Source organism: Aythya ferina (genome assembly GCF_964211825.1).
Source record: "Aythya ferina genome assembly, chromosome: 1".
In the NCBI taxonomy this organism is placed as follows: Eukaryota; Metazoa; Chordata; class Aves; order Anseriformes; family Anatidae; genus Aythya; species Aythya ferina.
In genome coordinates this window covers 202778662-202801226 of record NC_140296.1, presented here as the reverse complement: position 1 = coordinate 202801226, position 22565 = coordinate 202778662, and the positions used below count along the sequence as shown (strand labels likewise).

At 46.8% G+C, this 22565-nt stretch overlaps 1 protein-coding gene across 4 annotated transcripts; it reads left to right on the top strand.

The window, feature by feature from the left end:
* The first annotated feature begins 311 nt into the window (after positions 1 to 311).
* Positions 312 to 21502, top strand: GATA3 (GATA binding protein 3). Of its 4 annotated transcripts, none has more exons than XM_084506294.1 (6): positions 312 to 1288; positions 2118 to 2544; positions 5178 to 5714; positions 8542 to 8687; positions 13799 to 13924; positions 20176 to 21502. In XM_084506294.1, exons 2-6 carry the CDS (start codon positions 2304 to 2306, stop codon positions 20458 to 20460), a joined length of 1335 nt encoding a protein of 444 aa, XP_084362420.1. In that variant the 5' UTR covers positions 312 to 1288; positions 2118 to 2303; the 3' UTR covers positions 20461 to 21502. The 4 variants fall into 4 exon arrangements, with proteins under 4 accessions (XP_084362420.1, XP_084362418.1, XP_084362419.1 ...); XM_084506292.1 differs by having other exon boundaries at positions 1918 to 2544; XM_084506293.1 differs by lacking the exon at positions 312 to 1288 and adding an exon at positions 1717 to 1739 and having other exon boundaries at positions 1918 to 2544.
* The last annotated feature ends 1063 nt before the right edge of the window (positions 21503 to 22565 follow it).

Here is a 22565-nt window from a genome sequence, read left to right as displayed (position 1 = left end):
GGGATGCCCTGGCTCAAGGCAGCGGCCGGGCTGGGGGGGGCGGGCGGCAGCCAATCAGCGCGGCCCGCGCCCGCCGCCCCGGTTCCTGCTCGCCCCCCATTGGTTGAGGGCGGCGGGAGGCGCTGCGGGGAGCCGCGGGTTCGAGACCGGGGGTGGCCGGGACGGAGCGGGGACACGGTGGGGGGGGGGGGCCTTCTCGAGGGGTTCTGATGAGCTGTCCCAACCCCTGATGCATGTCCCCTCCAAGCCTCGGTAGGTGTCCAGGAGAACCAACATCTCCGGTAGAACTGGGCAAAAAAAAAAAAAAAAAAAAAAAGCCCCCAAATTGTATTATTTCCTTGTTGGCATTTATATCCTAAAAGCAAATCCTCAGAGGGAGCAGCCCTAAAGCCGCCGGCAGCCCTTCGCAAAGAGAAGCGTTCGCCTTTAGGGTCGCCAGCCCTCGGAGGTGCTGCACCTGCCGATGCAACCCGAAGTGGGATCCGGCCGCTCTTGAACCTCCAGGCCCCCGAGGTGCTGGGGGGGAGGAAGAGGGGAAACAGCCCCACTCCATCGCATAACGTCTGGGAGCTGCGTGCCGCTCGCAGAGTTTGGTGGCCAGCGGAAAAAGTTAGTTAAGCCCTAAAAAAAAAAAAAAGGAAAGGAAAAAAAAAAAAGGGAAAAAAAAAGGAAAAAAATGAAATAAAGACAAAACAAAAGAAAAAAAATAGAAAAAGGAAAAGGAAAAAATAGGAAAAGAAAAAGAAGGAAAAGGAAAAAAGGAAAAAAGAAAAAATAAAGAAAAAAATAAAATAGGAAAAAGGAAAAGAAAGAAAATTAAGTAGTAAAAATAATCAGAAAGAACAGAATAAGAGAATAAGAAAAATAAAGAATAAAATAGGGGAGGGAAAAAAGAAGTTGGTGAAATTGCGCCGCCCGGTGCGGGGTTCTCGCGGGTGCGCGGCGGGGGCAGCGCGGAGGCTCCGGGTGCGCCCCGCCGGTCCCCTCCTCAGCCGGGGCCAGGCTCCGCCTCCCCGTGCTTATGACACTGGAACCTCCTTAAGTTGCGTCTCGCCACAGCTGTCTGTAAGCACTGAGCCGGCTGGCGCCATCCTGCTCCTTTCAGAAAGAATGCCTTCCCTGTAAAAAAAAAAAAAAAAAAGAAAAAAAAAAAAAAGAAAAAAAACAGAGAGAGGGAGGAAAAAAAAAAAAAAAAGGAAAAAAAAAATAGGGCGAGAGAGCACAATCTGATCTGATCAAGCACTTTCAGCTTCATCCCTCCTGGGTCACATACTGCTCCTCCACCAAGGTTTGTGCGGAATTTCTTTAGCGACTTTATTTTTTTTTTTTCCTTCTTCCCCCCTCCTTTTGCCCTCGCTCCTTCCCTTCACCCCCAACCTCTTGTCTATCGCATTACCCCCCCTCCTCTTCCCCCCCCCCCACTCTTTTTCCTCTCTTCCTCCCTTTCTCGGTTGCATAATAATTAATGAGCAATCAAAGTGGCTCTAGGCTGCAGCGCAGCGAATGGCACAAGTTCTCACCGGGCTTAAGCCGCCGGAGCTTCTCAGGTGCAAATTGAGCAAACAAACAAATAAACAAACGACCGCGGCGACACCGAAAAAAAGAAAACGGGGGTGGGGGGGGAGAGAAAAAAAAAAAAAAAAAAGAAAAAAAAAAAGCCAGAGCAAGAGAACTGCGGCGGCCGGAGCTGCTGCGAGCCGGGCGGGGAGAGAGCGAAAGAGAAAGAGGCGCTGGGAGAGGTGGGTCCAGGGCAGAGCAGGCGCTTCCCAGGGATGGCTGCCGCGGGATGGGATGGGTTTGCTGCTGCCTAAAAAGTCAGGTGCTAAAGTTCAGAGCTTCTCAAGCACGTTTCTCTCTGCCACTCTCTCTCTCTCTCTCTCTCTCTCTGCTCCTTCCCTTTCCTCTTTCTCGTTACAGGTGATCAAAGAAGAGAAACATCTGCAAAAGAGCGGAAGATACCGAGGGGATCTCACTTCGTAGAGATATTTTTTCCCTCAGTTTATTTGTTTTCCTTTTTTTTTTTTTTTTTTTTAATTACATTCTCTTTTTTTTTTCCTCCTTTATTTTTATTTTATTTTTTATTTTTTATTTTTGGAACCGGCCGCTCATCACCGCAGCCCCCCTCCCTCCGATTTAAAAACCAAAGCAAAACAGAAACAACCCCGAACTCGCCGAGCAGTTTTCCCCCTCCCCGACTCCGCACCGTCTCCGCACCGTCCTCCCCCTCCCACCGCCGGCCCCCCGCGCCCTGCCGAGGAGGAGGAGGAGGAGGAAGAGCAGCGGCGGAGCACCGAGCGCGGAAGATGGAGGTCTCCACGGACCAGCCGCGGTGGGTGAGCCACCACCACCCGGCCGTGCTCAATGGGCAGCACCCGGACTCGCACCACCCCACCCTTGGCCATACCTACATGGACCCCACGCAGTATCCTCTCGCCGAGGAAGTGGATGTACTTTTTAACATCGACGGACAAGGCAACCCCGTCCCCCCGTACTACGGCAACTCCGTGCGAGCCACCGTGCAGAGATACCCCACGGCCCACCACGGTGAGTGCCCCCCGCTGCCCCCCGGCCCCCGGCGGATCCGAGCAGCCCCTAGCCTCGCTGCCGGTGGGCAGAGCCCCTGGGAAACTACTGCAGGGGGGCGATTTGGGGGTTGGTTTGGGAGAAATGCATCCCTACCCGGCTACTTTTCGCTTTCTTTTCCCGCTTTCTTTCTTCTCTTTACTTTTTATTTATTTATTATTACTATTCTTTCTCTTTTCCTTCTTTCCTTCTTTTCTTCTTTCCTCCTTCTCTTCTTTCATTTTTTTTTCTCTCTCTTTCTCTCTTTCTCCTTTCCATCTCTCCTTCCTTCCTACTTCCCTTCCTACTTCCCTTCCTTCTTTCCTTCCTCCCTTCCTTTTTTCTTTTTCCTCACTCCCACTTTTCCCCTTTCTTGCTCTGTCTTCCTCTTTCTCTTTCATCTGTCATACTTTTTCCTTTCTCTTTCTCTCTTCCCCTTCTCTCTCACTTAGGCATTTTCCTCTTTAATTAGGCGAACAAGCTTTTCATACGGTGTTCAGTTTTTGCACAAGTAGCTGATCTTGAGAAGAAAAGCAAGCTGTAGAGCAGGGGTGTGAAAATGACCCCGCTGTCCTCACGCTTGGGATATTTCATTTGCACCTTGGGAGCTTGTTAGGCTTGATTTGAAAGTTTTGCACATTCACCCAGGGCCGCACCACGGCGCGTGTTGAAAACAAGAAAGAAGAAAAATCCCGAGGTGCAACCAGGTTAGGCACCAGCCCTGTTGTGTTTCCTTGTCCTGCAGGAAGGTAGTGAGCCACAGCCTGAGTTTTATTGCTGGGCCACAGCTTTTAGAGAGGAGGCAAAATACCTGGGGCCGATGGGGCCCAGGTCTGAGGAGGGATGAAAGTTTTGGTGCTATCTTTTTAAGAAGGATTGGAGCAACCCAGAGTACGTGGCTCGAGTTTGCCTCTATGGTTAAAAATTAGGGAAAGGGGGGAAAATAATAATAAAAAAATGAAGGAAACAACCAGTCGCTGATTTCCAAAGCCGCAGGGTGACCTCTCCGAAGTGGCGGAATCTAAAAAGTCTGAGGCTTGCCGTAGAAATCACCCCAAAATCAAGGCAAAGAAGGTGGGATGAGTGAGCTGGGCTCAGGGGGCTGCTCCCGGCCCTCGGCTACTCGTTGAGTGCGAGGCTGCATTAGGCTCCGCTCAGTAACTGCATTGTTCGCCTATTAGTCCATTTAAAACAATTATTTCTAAGGATCAGCAGCCTTTGTCCTTTCTTTCTTTTCTCTTCTTTTCATTTTTTTTTTTTTTTTTCCCAATATATCAGCAGAAAGTGGAACTGCGGTCTCTCTGATCTAGCCTGAATATTATTTACTATGCTACTTCCTGGAGAAGATAATGAATCTTGACCCTTTCTACTCGTATAACCCACCTTCCCTTCCTTTTGAGCAGTTACTTTCAGTATTGTTCACAAATGTCTGGTACGGTGAAAAGTAGCTTGGAGATCTTCTAGACATGCACAAGCTCCCATGCAAACATACGTGTCCACACTGCACCCACTCCTTTGCTATCTGTAGCTCGATAGATCTGTGTTTGCATCTCTCCTTCTGTATATTTAGCAGTCTGTACACACGTATCACGATACCTAAAGAGGTTAAGGACCTCTAGATGTCAATGTGTTTCAGAGCTTTATTAGCAGGCACAAACTTGCTCTCCTCCAGGTGAATAACTGTGTTTTTCAGCTTCTAGCGATTTGCTCAAGTCGCTGTGGATTTGGGTAGATTTGATTCTTTGAATGTTTTTTCACCAGGGCAGGAATTATTTTAAAATATTAGGTACGATCCCTTCAGAACATTTACAACCAAAGAAAAAAAAAAGTTTGACTGCATAAATTGAAATAGATCTAGTGGTCTCCCTCAACCCAAATCCAGGTCTGTATTTTAAAACACAAATGAAAAGCCTTTTGTGATACGAAGGAGATGGAGAGTTTCTTCTCAGACAGTTGGCACTCTGCGTGTACCATGAAAACGCTGTCTAACATGTGAGGACAGCCTGATGGATTAAAAAAAAAAAAAAAAAAAAAAAAAAAAAAAAAGTAAACTGGGGCAGTATGCAAAGTTTAGTAGCCCTGTTGGAAAGGTTATAATTCCGTTTTTGGGCATCTTCTGGTCTTCTTCGTTTGGCCAGAATATGCCCAGGGTTTGTAGCCCACGGCTGCTTTTGGGAAGTGACTGACAAATTATTTTCCTGCTAAGAAAAATAATTTCTGCAGCAGGGGCTTGGCAATTTCACACGGGATCTTTCCTTCGAAGCTTGCCTGGGAATGTCTGGGAGGGAGAGGGTGAAGCAGGGCTGGCCAAATCCCGCTTCTGTGTCCCAGGGCATCTTTGCTCAGGGGGTCCCAGCCCAGCTACTCGGTCCTGCATGATCAGGGCGGCCACCTCGGAGCTATGACACCACTAAAAGTTTAATTTTAAATGAGGGGAAGCCGAGGGGTCTGCGCCAGATGCGATTTTTCTTGCTCGCCCCGCACTCAGGATCCAGTGGAGCTTTTGGGGAAGGAGGGGAAGGGATGGGGGGCGCAGGCTGGCATCCCCCCTGGCGGGCTCACAGGGGTGCAAGGGGAATGTAACCGGCTTTTTGCTGTGCTTTTTTTCCGCGCAGGGAGCCAGGTGTGCCGCCCCCCGCTGCTGCACGGCTCGCTGCCGTGGCTGGACGGGAGCAAAGCGCTGAGCAGCCACCACAGCGCTTCCCCCTGGAACCTCAGCCCTTTTTCCAAAACCTCCATCCACCACAGCTCACCGGGACCCCTCTCCGTCTACCCACCCGCCTCCTCCTCCACTTTATCCGCCGGCCACTCCAGCCCGCACCTTTTCACCTTCCCGCCGACCCCTCCCAAAGATGTGTCCCCGGATCCGTCCATCTCCACTCCCGGCTCCACCGGCTCCAGCCGGCAGGACGAGAAGGAATGCATCAAATATCAGGTGTCCCTGGCCGACACCATGAAGCTGGAGTCGTCCCACTCTCGGAGCAGCATGGCCTCTTTAGGGGGAGCCACGTCCTCCGCGCATCACCCCATCACTACCTACCCGCCGTACGTCCCAGAATATGGCTCTGGACTTTTTCCCCCCAGTAGCCTCTTAGGAGGATCGCCTACCGGGTTCGGGTGCAAATCCAGACCGAAAGCACGGTCAAGCACAGGTAGGGTTTTTGGCTTTTATTTTATTTTATTTATTTATTTTTTTTGTCCCAAATGCTCGGGAGAGGGGAGGAAGCAATAGGGGTGGCAAAGAGGGTTCACGGCCACATCCTCCACGCACAGAGGGATGCGCATAAACACTCGTGGGAAGAAAAAAGGGGGAAACTTGCTGACCCTACAGCTTGCCCTGAGCCGAATCCCCCCTTATTTAGCCTGAGGGATGCGGGGTCTCCCCTTCCCTTCCAGGGCTCCTGCCCCGGGGCCGATCCTGCCCCCTCCGCCGGCCCAAAATATGTGTGTTCAGCTGCGGAGTCTAACGAGGAAGCGAAACCGAGGGAACCGCAGCATTAGTGTATCTCTCTGGATTTTAATAATGCCACTTAAATCCCGGCCAACTTCCCCCGCCTGCCCTCCGCCTCGCTCAGCCCAGGGCCTCTTCCCATGCGGCGCCGGGAGGCTGGGAGATGGAGAGGGAAAGGGGGGGTGGGGGGGCGGGATTTGCCCTGAGCTCACCCCCGGCCCCAGCTAGCTTCTTTGCCCCCGGATCGGACCCCAGAAGCATCCCCCCTAGGGAAAAAGACAAAGGAGAGGCTGCTGGGGGGGTCCTCGGCTCCCTGCGCATCCTGCGCGGCTCCGCTGCGCCTGGGGGGGAATTGTGAATTTGTGGGCACCAAAGGGTGCTGAGTGAGCCCGTGTGTGTGTGTGTGTGCAGAGCAAAGGGCGACTAGTCAAAAGGCTTTTTTTTTTTTCTCCCTTCTTTCAATATATATATATATATATATACATATATATATATACATATATATATATATATATATTATTTTTTTCCGTGGAGGCTGCTGCAGGGTTGCCTGGCATGAATGAGATCAGTTTTCAGGGTTTTTCCAGGGTGACATTTACTCTGTCTGTCTGAGCAGGGACTGTCTCTATTTAGCTGATATGTTTGAGCTAATCCAATTATTTTCAGACTGCTGCACGCGACAGTTGCATTGTTTATCCAGCGCCAGGAACTTTAATAGAGTCCGGATGCGGTTAGAGTGACAAAAAACCCCAGACCTGTATGTTTTGTACATGAAAGCAAGAGAGAGAGAGAGATGGAGTGAAACAAAAGAGAGGGACAGACACTCAAACGCTCTCAGAGTGGCTGCCCCGGCTAACCGGAGGGAAAAAAAAAACGACCCGGGGATGACCGGGAGCAGCTCCCTCCCGGCCCCGGCACGGACCGGTGGCTTCTGCGGGGCCGGGCTCCGGCTTCGTCCCCTGCCCGGTGCCCTCCGAGCCTCAGCTCCAGCCGGGGCACCGGCTGCGCGGGATTTTCAAACTGTTTTGCCCCCCTCCTCCTCCTCCGTCTTGTTTTCCTTTTGCCACTTTCTGTTACTTTACCTTCTAGAAAGACATCTGCGGTTTGAGATAAACCAACCCCGAGAGCAACACCTATTTTTTTTTTTTTTTATTTTTAAAGTCGATTTTAGCAAGCTGGGAAGCTCGCAGACAAAGGGGGATGGGGCTAGGCGAAGGGCTGCAGGAAAAGGAGGGAGGGGGTGTTTTTGCAGGATGAAAGAGGGAGAAACGGCTGCATTTTTTGTTTAATCATTCTAAGGGTTTTTTTTTTTTGGAGTGTGGGGAGAGAGGGTTTTAGTGCAAAGGTGCTGGAAAAACGGCTGCCGTTTGTGGTTAGGGTGCGGATGCCTCTCGCTCGAACGCAGCACGGGCTGGGGCAGCGGGGAGCTGTGTGCTGGGTTAGCTCTGCTCCGGCCAGTGGAGGTCTGCTGCAGCTCTCAGATGGCCTACCAGTGTCTTTAGGTGCAAGAAATACAACAGCAACCGACTACCTAGTCCTCTGAAAGTAGCTGGAAGGAATGACTGCATCCCCTAAATCTACATCCCCTCTGTGCTGGGAGACAGTGGGTTGGGGGAGACCCCCCATCACCAGAGAGAGGATAAACGGGTGTCAAAAAGGAGAGGGAGAAGATGGAAAATACTTTAAACAGGCATGGAACCGTTTGGGATCCCCCAAATTGGTGTTGGACCATCAGGCTCTACATGCAGTGGGAAAGGCAGAGAGGTTTCTGCAGCCCTGACTGCTGAGCAGTGAAAGCTTAATTGCAAACCAATATGCAAACCAATTGCAAATCAATAGTGGGTATCAGCAGAGTGATTGTGGACTGGCTAGCGATGGAGGGTGTTTGGGTTGTTCTATGGTTATTTTGGGGATTCCAGATTTGACTTGACCTAAGGCCAAAGGAAGAGCCTTCCTGGGTCGTGCACCCCCTGCAAGCCAGGGAGATGTTCCAGGAATGACTCTGGGGTCCCCATACACATTGGGAAGGGGTTCATGGACAAAACTTTGGTATCTCAGGAGGGTCAGGAAGTCCTTTTATAGCTTGTCAAGGTTTGTCTGGTCCATATAGTGAGATGGGGACCACAGAGCCATAGGAGCCCTTACGCCAGAGGGGATGGGGACCCGCCAACCCCCTAACATCCTTCCTGCTGGAGGGCCCCAGGGATGGGTGAGAGTTTCATGGGAGCCCGTCGAGCTGCCCTAGGGTTTGGATGAGAGAACAGAACACAATACAGCTGATGGTGTGGGGGTGTGAGGATTGGGTGGGCAGAATCAGCCCCCACCAGGTCTGAGTGCCCCCACCTCTGCCCAGGATGTCCTTCAGACATGACCTCAGGACTTTGCTTCGACATCCTGAGCATGGACAGGACAGGCAAGGTCTGGCACAGATGGGTCTTTTGGAGGGTTTTTGGGGGGTGGGGGGAGCTTTCTCCATCCCCTTTCACCTCTGCTTTCCCTAAGTGATCCATGCGCTCTCTTGTTTCCAGAAGGCAGGGAGTGTGTAAATTGTGGGGCTACCTCAACCCCCCTGTGGAGAAGAGACGGCACTGGGCACTACTTGTGTAACGCCTGTGGACTCTATCACAAAATGAATGGACAGAACCGGCCCCTGATCAAACCCAAGAGAAGACTGGTGAGTTTCTGCATTTGTTTTCTTTTAAATGTATTTATTTATTATTATTTATTTTTCTCTGCAACTTTTGCTTCTTCTAAACAGCCTGGGATGGAGAAGGGAAACTTATCCAGCCCCAAAATCTCGGCCCACTGTGCCAGAGGGCTGGAAGGGAGGATGCTCAGAGGGATGCTCCCATGTGGCACGAGCCTCAGTTTTCTGTTCCTATTGCAAATTGCAAAAGAGGTTTAAAAAATCAAGATCCAGGACTTTTTGTAAGCCAAAAATGAGCTTTCTCCTATTTTGTGATAGGGCAGAGGTCTTTGTGCAGTGCTGCATGGCAACCCAAGGATGGTGGCTCTCTCCAAGGAACACGGGCACTTCCCAGTGACCAAGGAGATATCAGGAGAAGAGGGTTTCTCTGCCCCCCCCCAGACAGCTCCCTGTGTATTTTCACATTCCTTGGTGCCATGGAAGGGGACCTGAGCTGATGCTGGCTCAGCTGATGGTCCTGGTAACTTTTGTTCCTGGTGTGGTCATTTGTCCCCGGGCACCGTAGGTCTCCAGCCATCCCATTGCTGCCACCAGGTAGGGGATGGCAGAGGTGCACATAGCCAAGTGTGCACCCACAACAACACAAGCTGGGGGAAGGAGAGATGCTTGAATAACTATTTGAAATAATAACGAACTCATAGTTTCAGGCCTCATGACCGTAATGTACACAGGCAATATATTATAGCATCCCCAGTGATCTATTTATGAATTTCCCTGGAAGCCACAAAAAGGTCTGGAAGCTGTGGGCACGGCTAATAAATGCGCTGAAGTATATTTGGCAAATAATCAGGCAAACCACAAGGGGAAAAATATATCAAGTGGGGGAGAAAAATATGTTGCCTGCCTGGGAAGTTATTGAATGTTTCGAATCAAGGCACGTTTGGTTTCATTTGGATTAAAAACGTGAGCAGGCTCCTGGGGGCTGCTCGGAAGGTGGAGGAAAAGTGGTTCTTGCATCCCCACAGGGTTTTGGGGCTGATGGAGTGAATGGGATGTCTGCGGCGTGCTGGTGCAGGAGCTCGGCCGTGCATGTTCGGGGATGGACGCTTGGTGCCTTCCCCCGCGCTTTTCCCATGCAAGAAAATGTTGGTCTCCCTGGGCTCAGGCTTGTCTTTCATAGCCTCATTAGGAAAAAGGAAAGGCTTTCTAGGGAGGGAAGTGCAGGTTGGGATTTTTAATTTTTGGGCAGCTCTCTCATTCTCTTCTCCTCCTCCCCCCGGCCTTTCTGTCTTAAACACACACACACTTCGTTTTCTTATTTTTTTCCCCTCTCTCGTTCTCTCTTTATGTGTAAAGTTAACTTCCTAGGAAAAAGCTGCCGGATATCTGGGCCCTGGAGATAACTCATAAACAACAGCTCCGTTTCCCCAGCCCAAACACACAGGAGCTTGAGTGTATCCAAACAAGCAGAGGGGGAGGCAGGATAGGAAAGCGGCTGGAAAGGGGGTAGAGTTTTCACAAAGTGTCTGATGGAACCATGAAAGAATGTCCCGAGTCACCCCAAGCCCGGCACATGTAAAATGGAATACATAAATAAATACATTTTGAAAGGTCACTCTTGAGAAAAAAAAAAAAGGAAAAAAGAAAAAAGAATGAAAAATGTAAAGAGAGACCTTGTCTTGCACAATCACTCCTATCTTGGGCATTTCAGTTAAAGTATAAGTTGCAAAAATTTCCCGTTCTGTGCACATAACCTCTGCTAAGTGAGAACTTTGGATTTTTATTTATTTATTTTTTTATTTATTTTTATTTTTATTTTTTTTTTCCCAGCACTGCCTAGAAAAACATACATTTATTTCTATAATTGTATATATTTCTCCTGCTTTCTCTCTATATTTATTTCTCCTGCTTTCTCAAAAAAAAAAAAAAAAAAAAAAAAAAGAGAGAGAGAGAAATCAGAAGGCACCAGAGCCAGACCTGCATTCACATCTCATTGTAAAGGGATGGGGACACATGTGCCCATGGCTTGACTTGATCTTCCCTGGCGAGTGGGCAGGGGCAGGCAGTGTGCGCACAGAGGCACAGGGTTGGGGGCAGTGGCATGCACCTCTCGCTCTGCCACAAACTTCCTGCCTGACCTTAGGGTAGTTTTGTAGGCTCTCATCCCCGGCGCGTTACAACTAATGAAAGGGCTCCGATGGGCTGGAGAGGGAAGTCAAATAAACCCTTAGATGCTGAGAACCCAGCCCAAGCTTTGTTGAGTTTAATGGGTGGCTTTATGGGAGATGATGGATCGATCTTTGCAGCTGAGAAGGTGCAGGGAGCTCAGCTTCATTTTGGGGGGGAGAGTTGTGGCTCTGGAGGCATTGGTGGGGGGTCCCAGGATTAAGCAGGTGGTACTGAGCCACCACTGTGGTTGGAGGGTCTCCATCCCTCTTGGAGACCCTTCCCATCCTCATCAAAGCCTGTGGCAACCCCATCACTGCTGAGACAAAACCTTCATCTGAATTTTCTCCCTTTCCCTGCCCATGTGGATGCAGAGTTCTCAGTTTCCCTGTCCGGCTGCTCTGGTTCTGGAAGGACTATAGGCAGTTTCTCTGAGGGAATTGGTGAATGGAGTCTAATTTAGGAAGCTGTCACCTACAAATTTTTGGACACCATGTGTAAATTTGGACACAGAAAACACCCCTAAAATAAGTACCTTTATCAGCGCTTGTTTCCTCTTTCTGCACCCTCCTTGATTCCACCTTTCCATCAGTGTCAGCACAGCCAGCTTTTGCATGAAGTTGTGTCCTCGCTGCTATCCAACATCTGGTCCTGCAGAGGACACTGGGCACCCTATTGCCATTCCATAACATGGTTAGGATTGGGTCAGTGATGAGTATCAGTGGAAACCATTCCCGGGAGCTTTTACAATAGAGTTATTATTCATTATTTCCTGCCTGCTGCTGGTGTCTCTGGTTTAAATTGGTGCCGCGTAAAAGGTACAGTCTGGGACTGAAAGAGAACAGGGTTTAAAATATTCAGATTACGATGCCGAAGTTTTGTAGGGAGAATGTGGAAGATGGAAGAGGTTTTAGAGAAGACAGTGGACATTGTGATTTATTTGTGTATTTAAAGTTAGCCAGTGAGGATCTGCTTGAAATCCTGAAAAGGTAGCAAGGTGGTGACCAAGCTTGTCTTTAAATGCATTTACCATATGAGAAATTACGGTGAGCGCTGCGTAGAAACCCCAAATGTCTTCAAAGGGGATGTTTCCCCTGTGTGGGCTGAGTCAAATATCACTGGTTTTTAGAAATTTCCTTAGGCTTGATTTTTGGGTCTGATAAGGGCAAAGCTGCCACAGAGAGACTCAATCCAGCCTCCAAGACATCCGTGCATGGCCCCTGGGTTGTGGCGAGCACGCGGCTCTGCATGGAGGTATGTCCATGCTGTACATGAAACATGCCTACCAACCCAGGGATTTTGATGGGAAGCAAATCTGGGGCCCTGGCACAGTCTCTAGGAGGACAGGACAAAGGTGTATGTGTGCAAACATGTCTTATGGCTCTGCTGTTTGTGGTGGGGTGCCTCAACCTCTTTGGATGGATTTTTGCAATCAAAAAATTTTCACACTGCCTGGTGAGAGCCCCTTGCTCTCAGAGCAGGCACTCTGTGGTACTTCCTAATGCTTGTGGGCACAACGTTATTTATTTTTCAGGCAGTTCTTTTTGTGTAATTAAAAAAGAAAAAAATATTCCTACTCTATCTAAAACAAAACCAACCTGTCCTCTCTCCACCTACGCCACATTCAATTATGATTAAAATTGCAACATGACCTAACAAGAGTTGGTATTAATGCTAGCGCTGTGCCAGTGTCCATGTTTGCATTTTGGGTTTGCTGTACGGTATCCAAAGATGCGGTACTTTTTTTATTTTTTTAAAGTTGGATGTGCTACAGTGTGCTGCTGTGTGGGGTGAGGGGTAAATTTGAAACAGTAAGAGCACAAAAGAGAGCATTAAAGGCTCAGTTCTGCAAGGTGCCAAACATAGCTATGATCTGGCAAATCGCTTAAGCACATGTTTTAACTTTAAGCACATGAGCAGTCCCATTGAAAGCAGCACATCGGGATGAAATCAGAGCTCTGGGACTGTGTCATGTTGATGAAGAAGAGATAGGAGTGGGATCTAAAGGTCTTTTTTGGGAGCTGTAGGCACTCACACACACGCAGGCATGCATCCACATTCATATAAAAGTGTGCAAACTCCTTTTCCTCCTTCAGTGGCAGAAGGACAATTTGTATGCCAAAGTTACAGTTTTTAAATGATAAGCACGAATTCATACATGTGAATGAGAAGTGACTTGGCTAGATTTGTTTTTCCTAAATCATTATCACAGCTAACAAAAAAGCTTCTTTATACACCTTGACACTTATACTTTTTTTTTTTTTTTTTTTTTTTGTTCCTCCCCTTCTCCCCTTTTATGAAATGGTAAATTCTTTTTTCAGCCTCATTACCAGTCCTTAAATAAACATGAAGGTTGAGGCTGCAAAAGGGTGTAATTAAAAAGTCGGGATTCTTGCTCTTCGCCGCAGTGTTATTTCCGATCTGGAGCACGTATCCTTTGAAGCGGAGCCGAATTTATGGGACCAGGCCACACTTGCGGTCGGACCCAGCTAGCAGCTGCCCACCAAGCACGGCGCGGGTCTCATCCGGCGCTCGCCGGAGCTGGCGTGACTCATGCCATTGACTCCTGCAATTGTTGGTTCAGGCCCTGACTGCAGAATTAGACCCCTGGGGGGTCTGAGGGAATTAAGATGGAAAGACATGTTGGCATTTAAATACTATTTTCCCCTCTGGAATGGGCTGTGCCAGCAGTGCTAATTTTGATGAGTCCTATCAGAGGTTTAGCACTCACTTTTAGGATGCCCTTTGGCACCCGATTCAGTTCATATATAATTTGGGATTAAAGTACCTCGGGGATTTTTTCCAGAATTATTATTTGTTCTCACAAGCCAGTTTCTGGAGGCCTCTGCCGACGTGCGTCAGTCTTGCATGGTTGATGTTTTCTTTCTCAGCGATTTTGCTGATTGCACCTTTTTAATGCGGGCGTTTTTCTCTCCCTCTCCTCTCCCTCCCGTGTCCCCCCCTTCCCGCAGTCTGCAGCCAGGAGGGCGGGCACGTCCTGCGCGAACTGCCAGACCACCACCACCACCCTGTGGAGGAGAAATGCCAACGGCGATCCCGTCTGTAACGCCTGTGGGCTCTACTACAAGCTGCACAATGTAAGTGTGACGGTAGCGCTCTGTAGTGGGGCCTCCCTTCTCATGCTCGACGACGGTCCAAGCTCTTCCCCGTCTCGAGGATTTCCAGTCTTGGGTGGTGCTGAGACCTCCTTTATCCCTTTGGGGACCTTGAGGGTTGGAGCAATGAGCAGACATCCCCTCGAATGTAGTCGATTGGACTTGGGAAGGTATAAAACAGGACAGTCCATGGGGAATATTAGAGTTTTCCCATGCCTGAGCCAAGAAAGGAGGGGTGGATCAACACAGAGAGATGTTATCCACTGCTGATCGGGTTCAGTGTGCTGGAAAAGACAACACGCCGTCCTGCAAACCGATACCCCTTCTACGCACAGCTTGGTTCCTCCAGCAAATATAAGCTCCGCCAAAAAAGCAAAATGTGCCAGCAACTATTTAGGCCTTTCTTGGGTTTGTGACTATCTTTGTCCTGTCCCTCCGCCAGTCCCCAAAGATGATTTATTCAGGTCTCGCATTTGCCCCATTTGACGCAAGCGATTCCTAAACCAAAAAGCTTGATTTAGTTAGTGGGTTGTAGTCTGCTCAACCTGTGATGTGAATTTTAAGGCATCTGTCATGGAAGGGAAGGAGAAATGAAATGCCTGGCAGATTTAATCTAATATCACCATGCAAAGCCAGCTTGCAGGAACCAGAGATACGTGCCCCAGGGAAAGAGCTAAAGGGATCTGAAAAGTCTTCTCCCCAATAATACTGGTAAAAAGGAGTCTTAAGGCAACTCGTGTTACTCTCATTCCACATGTGGCATTAGAATAATTATAATGTCAGAAGAAGGAAGAGACTTGCAATTTCTGTGCTTTGATATCACTCTTTTTTGGGGTTTTCTAGTGGTCGTTTGCTTTATGTTTGACTTAGAAATATCAGGCTATGTTTTGCCCTCATGTCTACCCACACAAACACATCAAAGATGGATCGGGTTTCATGGGGCAGCCAAACCTTGTGGTGTTTCAGTCCCTTCCATTTGTTATTTCAGGCTCTTTGGTTTCTTGGGATGAGTAAACAAGTTTGGATTAAGTAGGAAAAAAAAAAAAAAAAACAAAAAAAAAAAAACAGGGTAATTTTTCACCTGTTCTGTGAGAGGCATCTCCCCTGGAAAAAAGGAGAATGTGTTTACCCTTTAGTGGGCAGGCGTCTCAGCACGTTTTGAGTCCTATGTAGCAAACAAAGCTTGTCATCAAACTTTCAGTGTGATCACTGCAAACAAAAGGCTGGCCTAGGCAGGAGGAGTGAAACCTCTTAGAGTATCACAAGAAAATATTCTCTGTTTGCTATTTTGGCAAGAAGGCAGCAAGGTCAGCCAGCCTCACTGGAGGAGTCTATGCTTGTGCTCTGTTTTCACTGGGGCTGTGCAGCCACCAGAGGTAGGACTTATATCACATAGCTCGGGATGGTAGCAGCAGGGACATATAACTGAGCTGCTTCACTTGTACCCCAACGAAGCCGTTAGAAGGAAATAGGGTCTTCTCAGGTGCCACTTTTTGAATGTGGTGGAGGTGCTTGTGTTTGGACAAGATGATTTGCACCCCCAAAGAGGGTTCAGTTTCTCCCCATGACTACAAAGGGAGGTAGAATGCTAAGTTCAGGTGCATCTGCACTCTAGTCATCAGACTTGAGGAATTCCCCTAAAGTGTCTGAGTGCTGGGGTTCTCCAGAAGCATGCCTGTGAGAGCACCAGTTCCCTCTCTCCTTCTCTTTTTTACACCAACTTGTGAACCTAATTGGCCCGAATTGACCCCTAGATCCACTGTTTAGGGAAGCTCTGATCCAGCTGTGAAATTTGTGACATGGGGCAGGCCTTGAGCACATTGGAACTGTTTTCACACTCATTAAACACACCGTCAGCTGCTGAAAAGCTCAGCACAGCTACTTACTGAAGTCAAGTAGTATCTTGCCTTATGAGCAACTCCATTAATGGGACCTGCTTAAATGAAACCCCTAGAGGACTGAGATACTGTGTGCAGCAACAGAACTAGGCAAGGGTACTACAATCTAGTTATGAGTGGGTAGATCCTTTTCTTTTTCACATTTTCCCAGTAGCTGATGCATTATTATTACAGTGAGAGATGGGCAATGTTGCCGCTGATTGTCCTTGAAAATACCACCCTGAGCTTTAAAGATTTACAGGGGCAGAGCACTTAAGCATTATTCTGCAGCCCAGTGTGGCTTAGGAAGTGTGTGGCTGTGAAGGCTACACTGTACTTCAGAAATAAAATATGAGCTTTTAAAAAATATTTATTTATTTATTTATTTACTTATTTATTTTTTTGGGGACTGGTGGTAAGGTGGTGGTAGCTTCACTGAGATGCCTTCTATTTTCTGGCTGCTGGGAGACAGGACAGTAGGAGCTCTGCTAACTGCCTGCTGAGTGGCACTGGCATCACCCTTTAATCAACTCAAGGACAAGTTTCCTTGGCTTGTGTAAATTGGTCTAGTAGATTAGAGTGAAAGACTAATGTGTATAGGCTGTGGTCCTTCTCCTTTTGTGTGTTTGTGTCTTCATTGGTTCTCCATTAGGCGTTGGATATACACAGATTTTGAAGACTCACCATAGCATGTCCCTGCTGAGCAGCAGAATGTGTCTGCACAGATCTTATGTCAATGCCAGCTGAAGTCCTTCGGCTGCTTGGAAGGCTGCTTCACTGTGATTTAGGCTGAGCTGTAGGAAACTCTTTTTTTTTTTTTTAATTGCTTTGAGTTTAATGAGTTTTTCTTGGACCTTCAGATCATTAGGTTGTTTTAATGGATTGATATGAAGATGAAACTTGCCTGTTTTTTAAGTCCATGCCAGGAAGGATTACACCAAAACTATTTTTTTCATGAGCTACATCAGTTTGTTTTGCTGTTGATTCCCAAGGCTGAAGCTAACCTATTTGTCAGTAGGATATTAGCAATAATCATAACAGTCTTGAGGTGCGTTTAGTGAAGCTGTTTGCTTTTCTCCCACTGACTTCAACAAGAGCCAGCTCCATTAACACCAATATTAACAATGACTAATATTTCACATTGATATGATGCCTTTCATCCTGTGGCATCCCAGAGAGCTCTCTAAGATACAGCCACTCTCGAAGATTAACCCAACGTTGTAATGACTATGTCTAAAGGATAAATCCGCTTCAGTGACAGGACCTTATTGAGGTCAAAGGCAAAATCCCATTGGCTTCAGTCAGAGCAAGATCAGACCTATAATATCTAAGACCATCCCCTGGATTTGATCTGTTGAATGTGAGGCTCTTGTCTTTGTTATTTCAGTCCTTCTTAGAAGTGGGATCGGCCTTCACTCACTTCAGAGATGGGTAGGAGTGCCTGTACCTCACCTGAGGTGTGCAGCAGACTGGCCTGCACCCATAGAAATGAGTTAGCCACCATTAATTTTGGTTGAAGTCCTCAGAAAAGGTCTTTGTTTCACAGTATCCAAAGGCAGGGCAGTCAATGCTTTGCATATGATGAAACAAAGAGCATAATTCCTGCCCATAATTAATTGGCTCCATCTGAAATTAATGAATTTCATATACATGCTTTGGGCTGGTTTAATTTTAATTTAGCATGTGTTTGTCATTTTTATCACAATGAATTTTCATGGAGAAGGTCTTCCCTCCAGGTCTCTCATTTCTCTACCCCAGAAGCAGAGATGAGTCTGTGGCTTTGATGATTTGGGGACCCCTTTAACTTTGCTATGACTGGCTTTTGAAGTCAGCACAAAACATTTCCAGCTTTCTGTTGTGACTGCTGGTCTCTCTCCTCCTGACGTTTATCTGAATCTTCATCTGTTTGGGTCTGGTACCTGCTAGAAGGGTGAGACCATGACAGCAGGATGATGCCATCAGCTGGGATGGCATCTCTGATGCAGGGCTGACCATGGCTTGTCACTACCCTCAGCAAAACTCACATCCTTCAGGTTCACATCAAATCATGGTCAGGGTTGATCTGTTCTCTGCGATAGAACAAGACATGAAAGATGTTGCTTTAAGGAAATGGTCAGTGTTCTGCAGGACAGAGCACTAAGCATCACAGGGCCAGGACCCCTGTTCTTGATCCCAGGGCCAGCACAGCACCAGTCCCAGCACCAGGCTAATGTAGCTTTGCCACCACAAGCTCCTGAGCTTTTGTTTGCTGCTTCACCTGAAAATCAGTTCTGGCTGCCCTTGAGCCTTCACATCATGATGCAAATCCCTGGATTTGAGTTGAGTTCATCAGAGATCAGGACTTCCAGGTCTGCTTTGTCATTGCTGCCTGGTGGGATTCACCTGGGGCTGCCTCCTGCTTTTTAAGCATGGGCAGCACATCCCTGCTGGGTGACTTACAACAGAGCAGGCAAAGTTTTCCCATCTCAGGCTGGAGCAAAGGGCCTTCCTTGTGTGCGTGTCCCAGTTCCCTTGGTGAGGACAGGAAGCCAAGGAGAAGGGCGATATTGTATTTAAAGCCTATGACATTTGAGGTTTTAGATTGTTGCTGCCCTGAGGCTGCTGTTGATCTGCACATGGGCAGCTTCATCCCTCCCACCTTTAGCTGCTGGCAAGCCAGGCTGCTCCCTCTGGCTGCCTTTATCCAGAGGTAATCAGCCTTCCATTCACCCATTTTTTTTAGGATGAGGTGAGGTTTCTCGTCACTGCTGGTGTGGAGAGCCTGGGGTCACTCATTGAGACTGAGATGACGAACTTTGGGATGCTCCTTCCTCTCCCCGTGCCCCTGTCTCCACCAGTAACAGGGAGCTTTTGTATCCTTGCCCCCCTGGGGAGAGAAATCACTGAATGGTTCTCATGCTGTGGGGAAAGGCACCAAGCAGGGGCTGATAAGCAAGAAGCTAAACTTTTCTGTGATCTCAAAGAAGGGAGCACTTTGTTCCTTGCACTGGCTGAAGATCTTGCAGCTGAAGATCTGCTCAGGATCCCTGCAGGAATCACTTTCCATTGTCCTTCAATAGGGATGAAATGGTAGTTCTTGGTGGACAGCAAATGTTTCTTCTCCCTTTTCTCCAGTTTGCAGAACACCCACCAGCATTGCTGTGTGCCCACATGTATTAGAAGAAGTGGTGCTCAGCTCTGTGGGGTGCTGGGCACTCCTGGGGGCTTCCTTCTGCCTTGGGTGGAATTCTGCAGAGGAAGCACAGACTCATGTCACTCCCCAAGTACAGATTTTTTAAGGGATTTTTATGGATGTTGGATGTAGAAATCCCTTCCCAAGTGTGTTTTTTGTGGGCTTTCATGACACCTGTGCTAATGCATGTTGTGATGCTGGCTGGCTGTACAGCAACAGGAGTTTCTTATAGAACCTTCGCTACCATTTCCTAGCTGGGTGTGTGAACAGTCATTGCTGTTGCCAACAGCCTTGCAGGAGAATGTCATGCTTTAGGTTTGAAGGATCCGAGAATAGCTGAGGTGGGAAGGGACATTTGGGTCCATCTGCTCCAACCTCTGCCCAAGCAGAGCCACCCAGAGCAGAGTGCCCAGGAACCAAGTCCAGGTGGCTTTTGGAGATCTCCAAGGAGGACACTCCACCACCTCTCTGGTTTTCTCCAGATATATCTTAATTCAAGCAGGAAATGCTCTACTGTGCAGCACAGATACCTGTTTCAGGCCAAATATAAACCTAAGAAGCCTTAGAGATAAAACCAGATTGGATAAGGTAAACCTGAAAGGATGGTCAGTGCAAAATAATTCCAAAACAAGCAAGGAATTCAAATACCTGTCGCTTTTATGAAGACTTTGAGCGGCACCCTAATGCCACTGTGAAAGTCTGAGACCCCTGGGAGCACTGAAATCCCAGCAGCTGTTGCCAGTAATGGTTTTAGATCAGTCAGGAAGCCTGGGGGTGAGTTGTTGTCTGCAGGGAATATTTCAAGGTGATAATGATTGGTCTTGTTCTTAAACAAGTTGCAATTACCTAATGTGCAGATAGCTGAAATTTTTCAGCTGCTGCAAGTTATTTGGGTATGGTTTGCTCCTGTGAGGCTCTGTACTTTTCTGTTGTTTTATCTTTAGAAATTTCAGCCAAACCTGGAATTTTCTGCAACTCCCAGGGGTGGGTTTCACCCTGGTTTGAATTTTTGGGGTGGTATGGAGTTGTGTAGCCATGGTATGTGGGGCGGGCAAGGGGAGGAGGGGGTTGCTGGATGTTCAGCTGAACCTGGGCACTTTTCTGGGTATGGGGGTATGTGAATCCCATGGTGATTTGGGGAGAAGGGATGGAAGCACAAAAAAAAATAATATATTTTTGTTTAGATTAACAGACCCCTGACTATGAAGAAAGAAGGAATTCAGACCAGAAACCGAAAAATGTCTAGCAAATCCAAAAAGTGCAAAAAGGTCCATGACAACCTCGAAGACTTTCCCAAGAGCAGCTCCTTTAACCCTGCTGCCCTCTCCAGACACATGTCCTCTATCAGCCACATTTCACCCTTCAGTCACTCCAGCCACATGCTGACTACACCGACACCGATGCATCCTCCATCCAGCCTCTCCTTCGGACCTCACCATCCCTCCAGTATGGTCACTGCCATGGGTTAGCGATAGACTCCCCTGCTGAATGCTTACAGTCTCAAAATGAGAATTACTTTATATACTTGCATTTTTGCAGGCGTGTGGTTATGGGTCTGACGTCCCAAGTCAAATGGGAGGGGGAAAAAGAATAAAAAGTAAAAATAAAAATGTTATTTGAAGGCGTAAGAGCGAAAGTAATAATAATAATAATAATAATAATAATAATAAAATAAAAAGAGAAAAAAAACTACAAAAAGCACAAAAAAGGAAAAAAAAAGAAAAAAAAGAAAAAAGTAAAAAAAAAAAAAGTTTTAAAAAAGTGATGTTTGCCACTTTTTAAAGGAACTCACTATGGCGTCTATGTATTCTTATCCACTGAATCTGGATACCATTTGTGAATAAGCCATTCAGAACTTGCATTCCCTATTGGACAGGATCTCTAGTGCTGTGAAAAAAAAATAAAATAAAATAAAAAATGCTGAACATTGCATATAACTTATATTGTAAGAAATATTGTACATTTGAGGAAGACTTTATTGCATCTGGAGAGCTGTAAAGATAAAGGCATGAAGGACTTCGAGAGATTTTTTTTAAGGAAAAGAAAAAAAAAGAGGACGGGAGGACAATTTAAAAACAAGAAAAACAAACAATGCAGACCAAGAGGAAACGCGGTCTTATGAACAAATGGACCAACTGCCAGTCATGTCTTCTCCTTTTATTTTATTTTTATTTTTTTCTTTTTTTTTCTCTTTTTTTTTTTTTTTTAATTTTGGTTTCTTTTTCATTTCCGGGGAAGGGGAGGGGGCTGGCTAGAACGGTTTTGAAGATGCATTAACTAACTAACTAAATAAATAAATAACTAATTAAATAAAACCTGTAGGGAGAACATTCATTTTGGGCCATGGGCCTTTTACATAGGAAGTACCAATGGTGTCAGGCAATCAGTGTTAACATGCGGACATTGCCAACAAGGGGTTTTCAGATAGCCATTCTCCAGGTCTATACGCATTGTGAACAAGTTCCTGTAATTGTTATTTGTATGTATAATTCAACGCACCAAAATAAGAAAGATGTAGATTTATTTCATCCTATTATACAGACTGAATGGTTGTACAAATTTATTTACTGCTAGTGATAAGACCTGCTTTTTTGTTTTGTTTTCATATTTTTTCCTCTTTTTTTTTTTTTTTTTTTTTTTTTGGAGAATAAACTAGATTAAATTCTGTTGACTTAAAAGTGTTTTGTGCTTGGGTTTGGAAAGGGAATTTGTTTCTTTTTCATTATTTATTATTATTATTATTTTTAGAATTTGTTTTGATGGTACTTATTGCACAGTTACTATGGGGATGGGGATGTGTGTCTTTTTTGACTCATGCGGATGGTCAATGCAGTGTTTATGGTGGCTTGATAGAAAAAAAAAACACAAATCAAACCAAAAAAAAACCCAAAAACAACACACCACACAAACGAAAACTGACAAAACAAAACAAAGAAATAAATCATCTCCAAATAAATGGGCTGCATGTCACCGTGACCCCACTGCCTCCCATTGTGCTCCCTCCTCCCACGTGGGACATGTCCCTTTTGCTCTTCATTCACCATGGTGCCACCCCTATATCAGTGACATCTTGGGACTGGGGTAAGTGCAAAGGTACAGCAGGACAGTTGTAGTCCTGTCTACTTTTTGGGTAGGGTTAGGAAAAGCCTTAAGACTTTGGAGAGAAGTTGTGTACTTGCTGGTGTAACCTGGAGGTCTAAATCAAGATCTTGATGGGAGACTGAGATGGTCCAAACCATGACCTTGTGCTGGCAGGAATGAGCAGAACTTGCTACAAAAGGCTGGGTTTGATGATAGACAGAGGACAACCCCAAAAACTGGGGGAACCCTTCCCTGCATGAGATTTTTTGAAATAATACAGTTTATCTTAATATTATTGTTAATAGTAGTGATTAGCTCTTACCATATGATTTCTGATGGTTTAATCCTTAGGAAACAGTCCTTTTAGTCTTTGGTATTTACCCACACAACTTCTTTAAACTGTCATATGGTTTGGGCATTTACTTTCCAAATGAAGGGTTAAACTTCTTATCATCCTGGTCCCTTTGCTGGAGATATAAGCATGATGTGATAA

Coding starts and splice junctions, on each gene's coding strand:
- GATA3 (XM_084506294.1), top strand. CDS start 2,304: ATGGAGGTCTCCACGGACCAGCCGCGGTGGGTGAGCCACCACCACCCG. Junction 2,545..5,177: donor ATACCCCACGGCCCACCACG/GTGAGTGCCCCC, acceptor TTTTCCGCGCAG/GGAGCCAGGTGTGCCGCCCC. Junction 13,925..20,175: donor TCTACTACAAGCTGCACAAT/GTAAGTGTGACG, acceptor ATTTTTGTTTAG/ATTAACAGACCCCTGACTAT.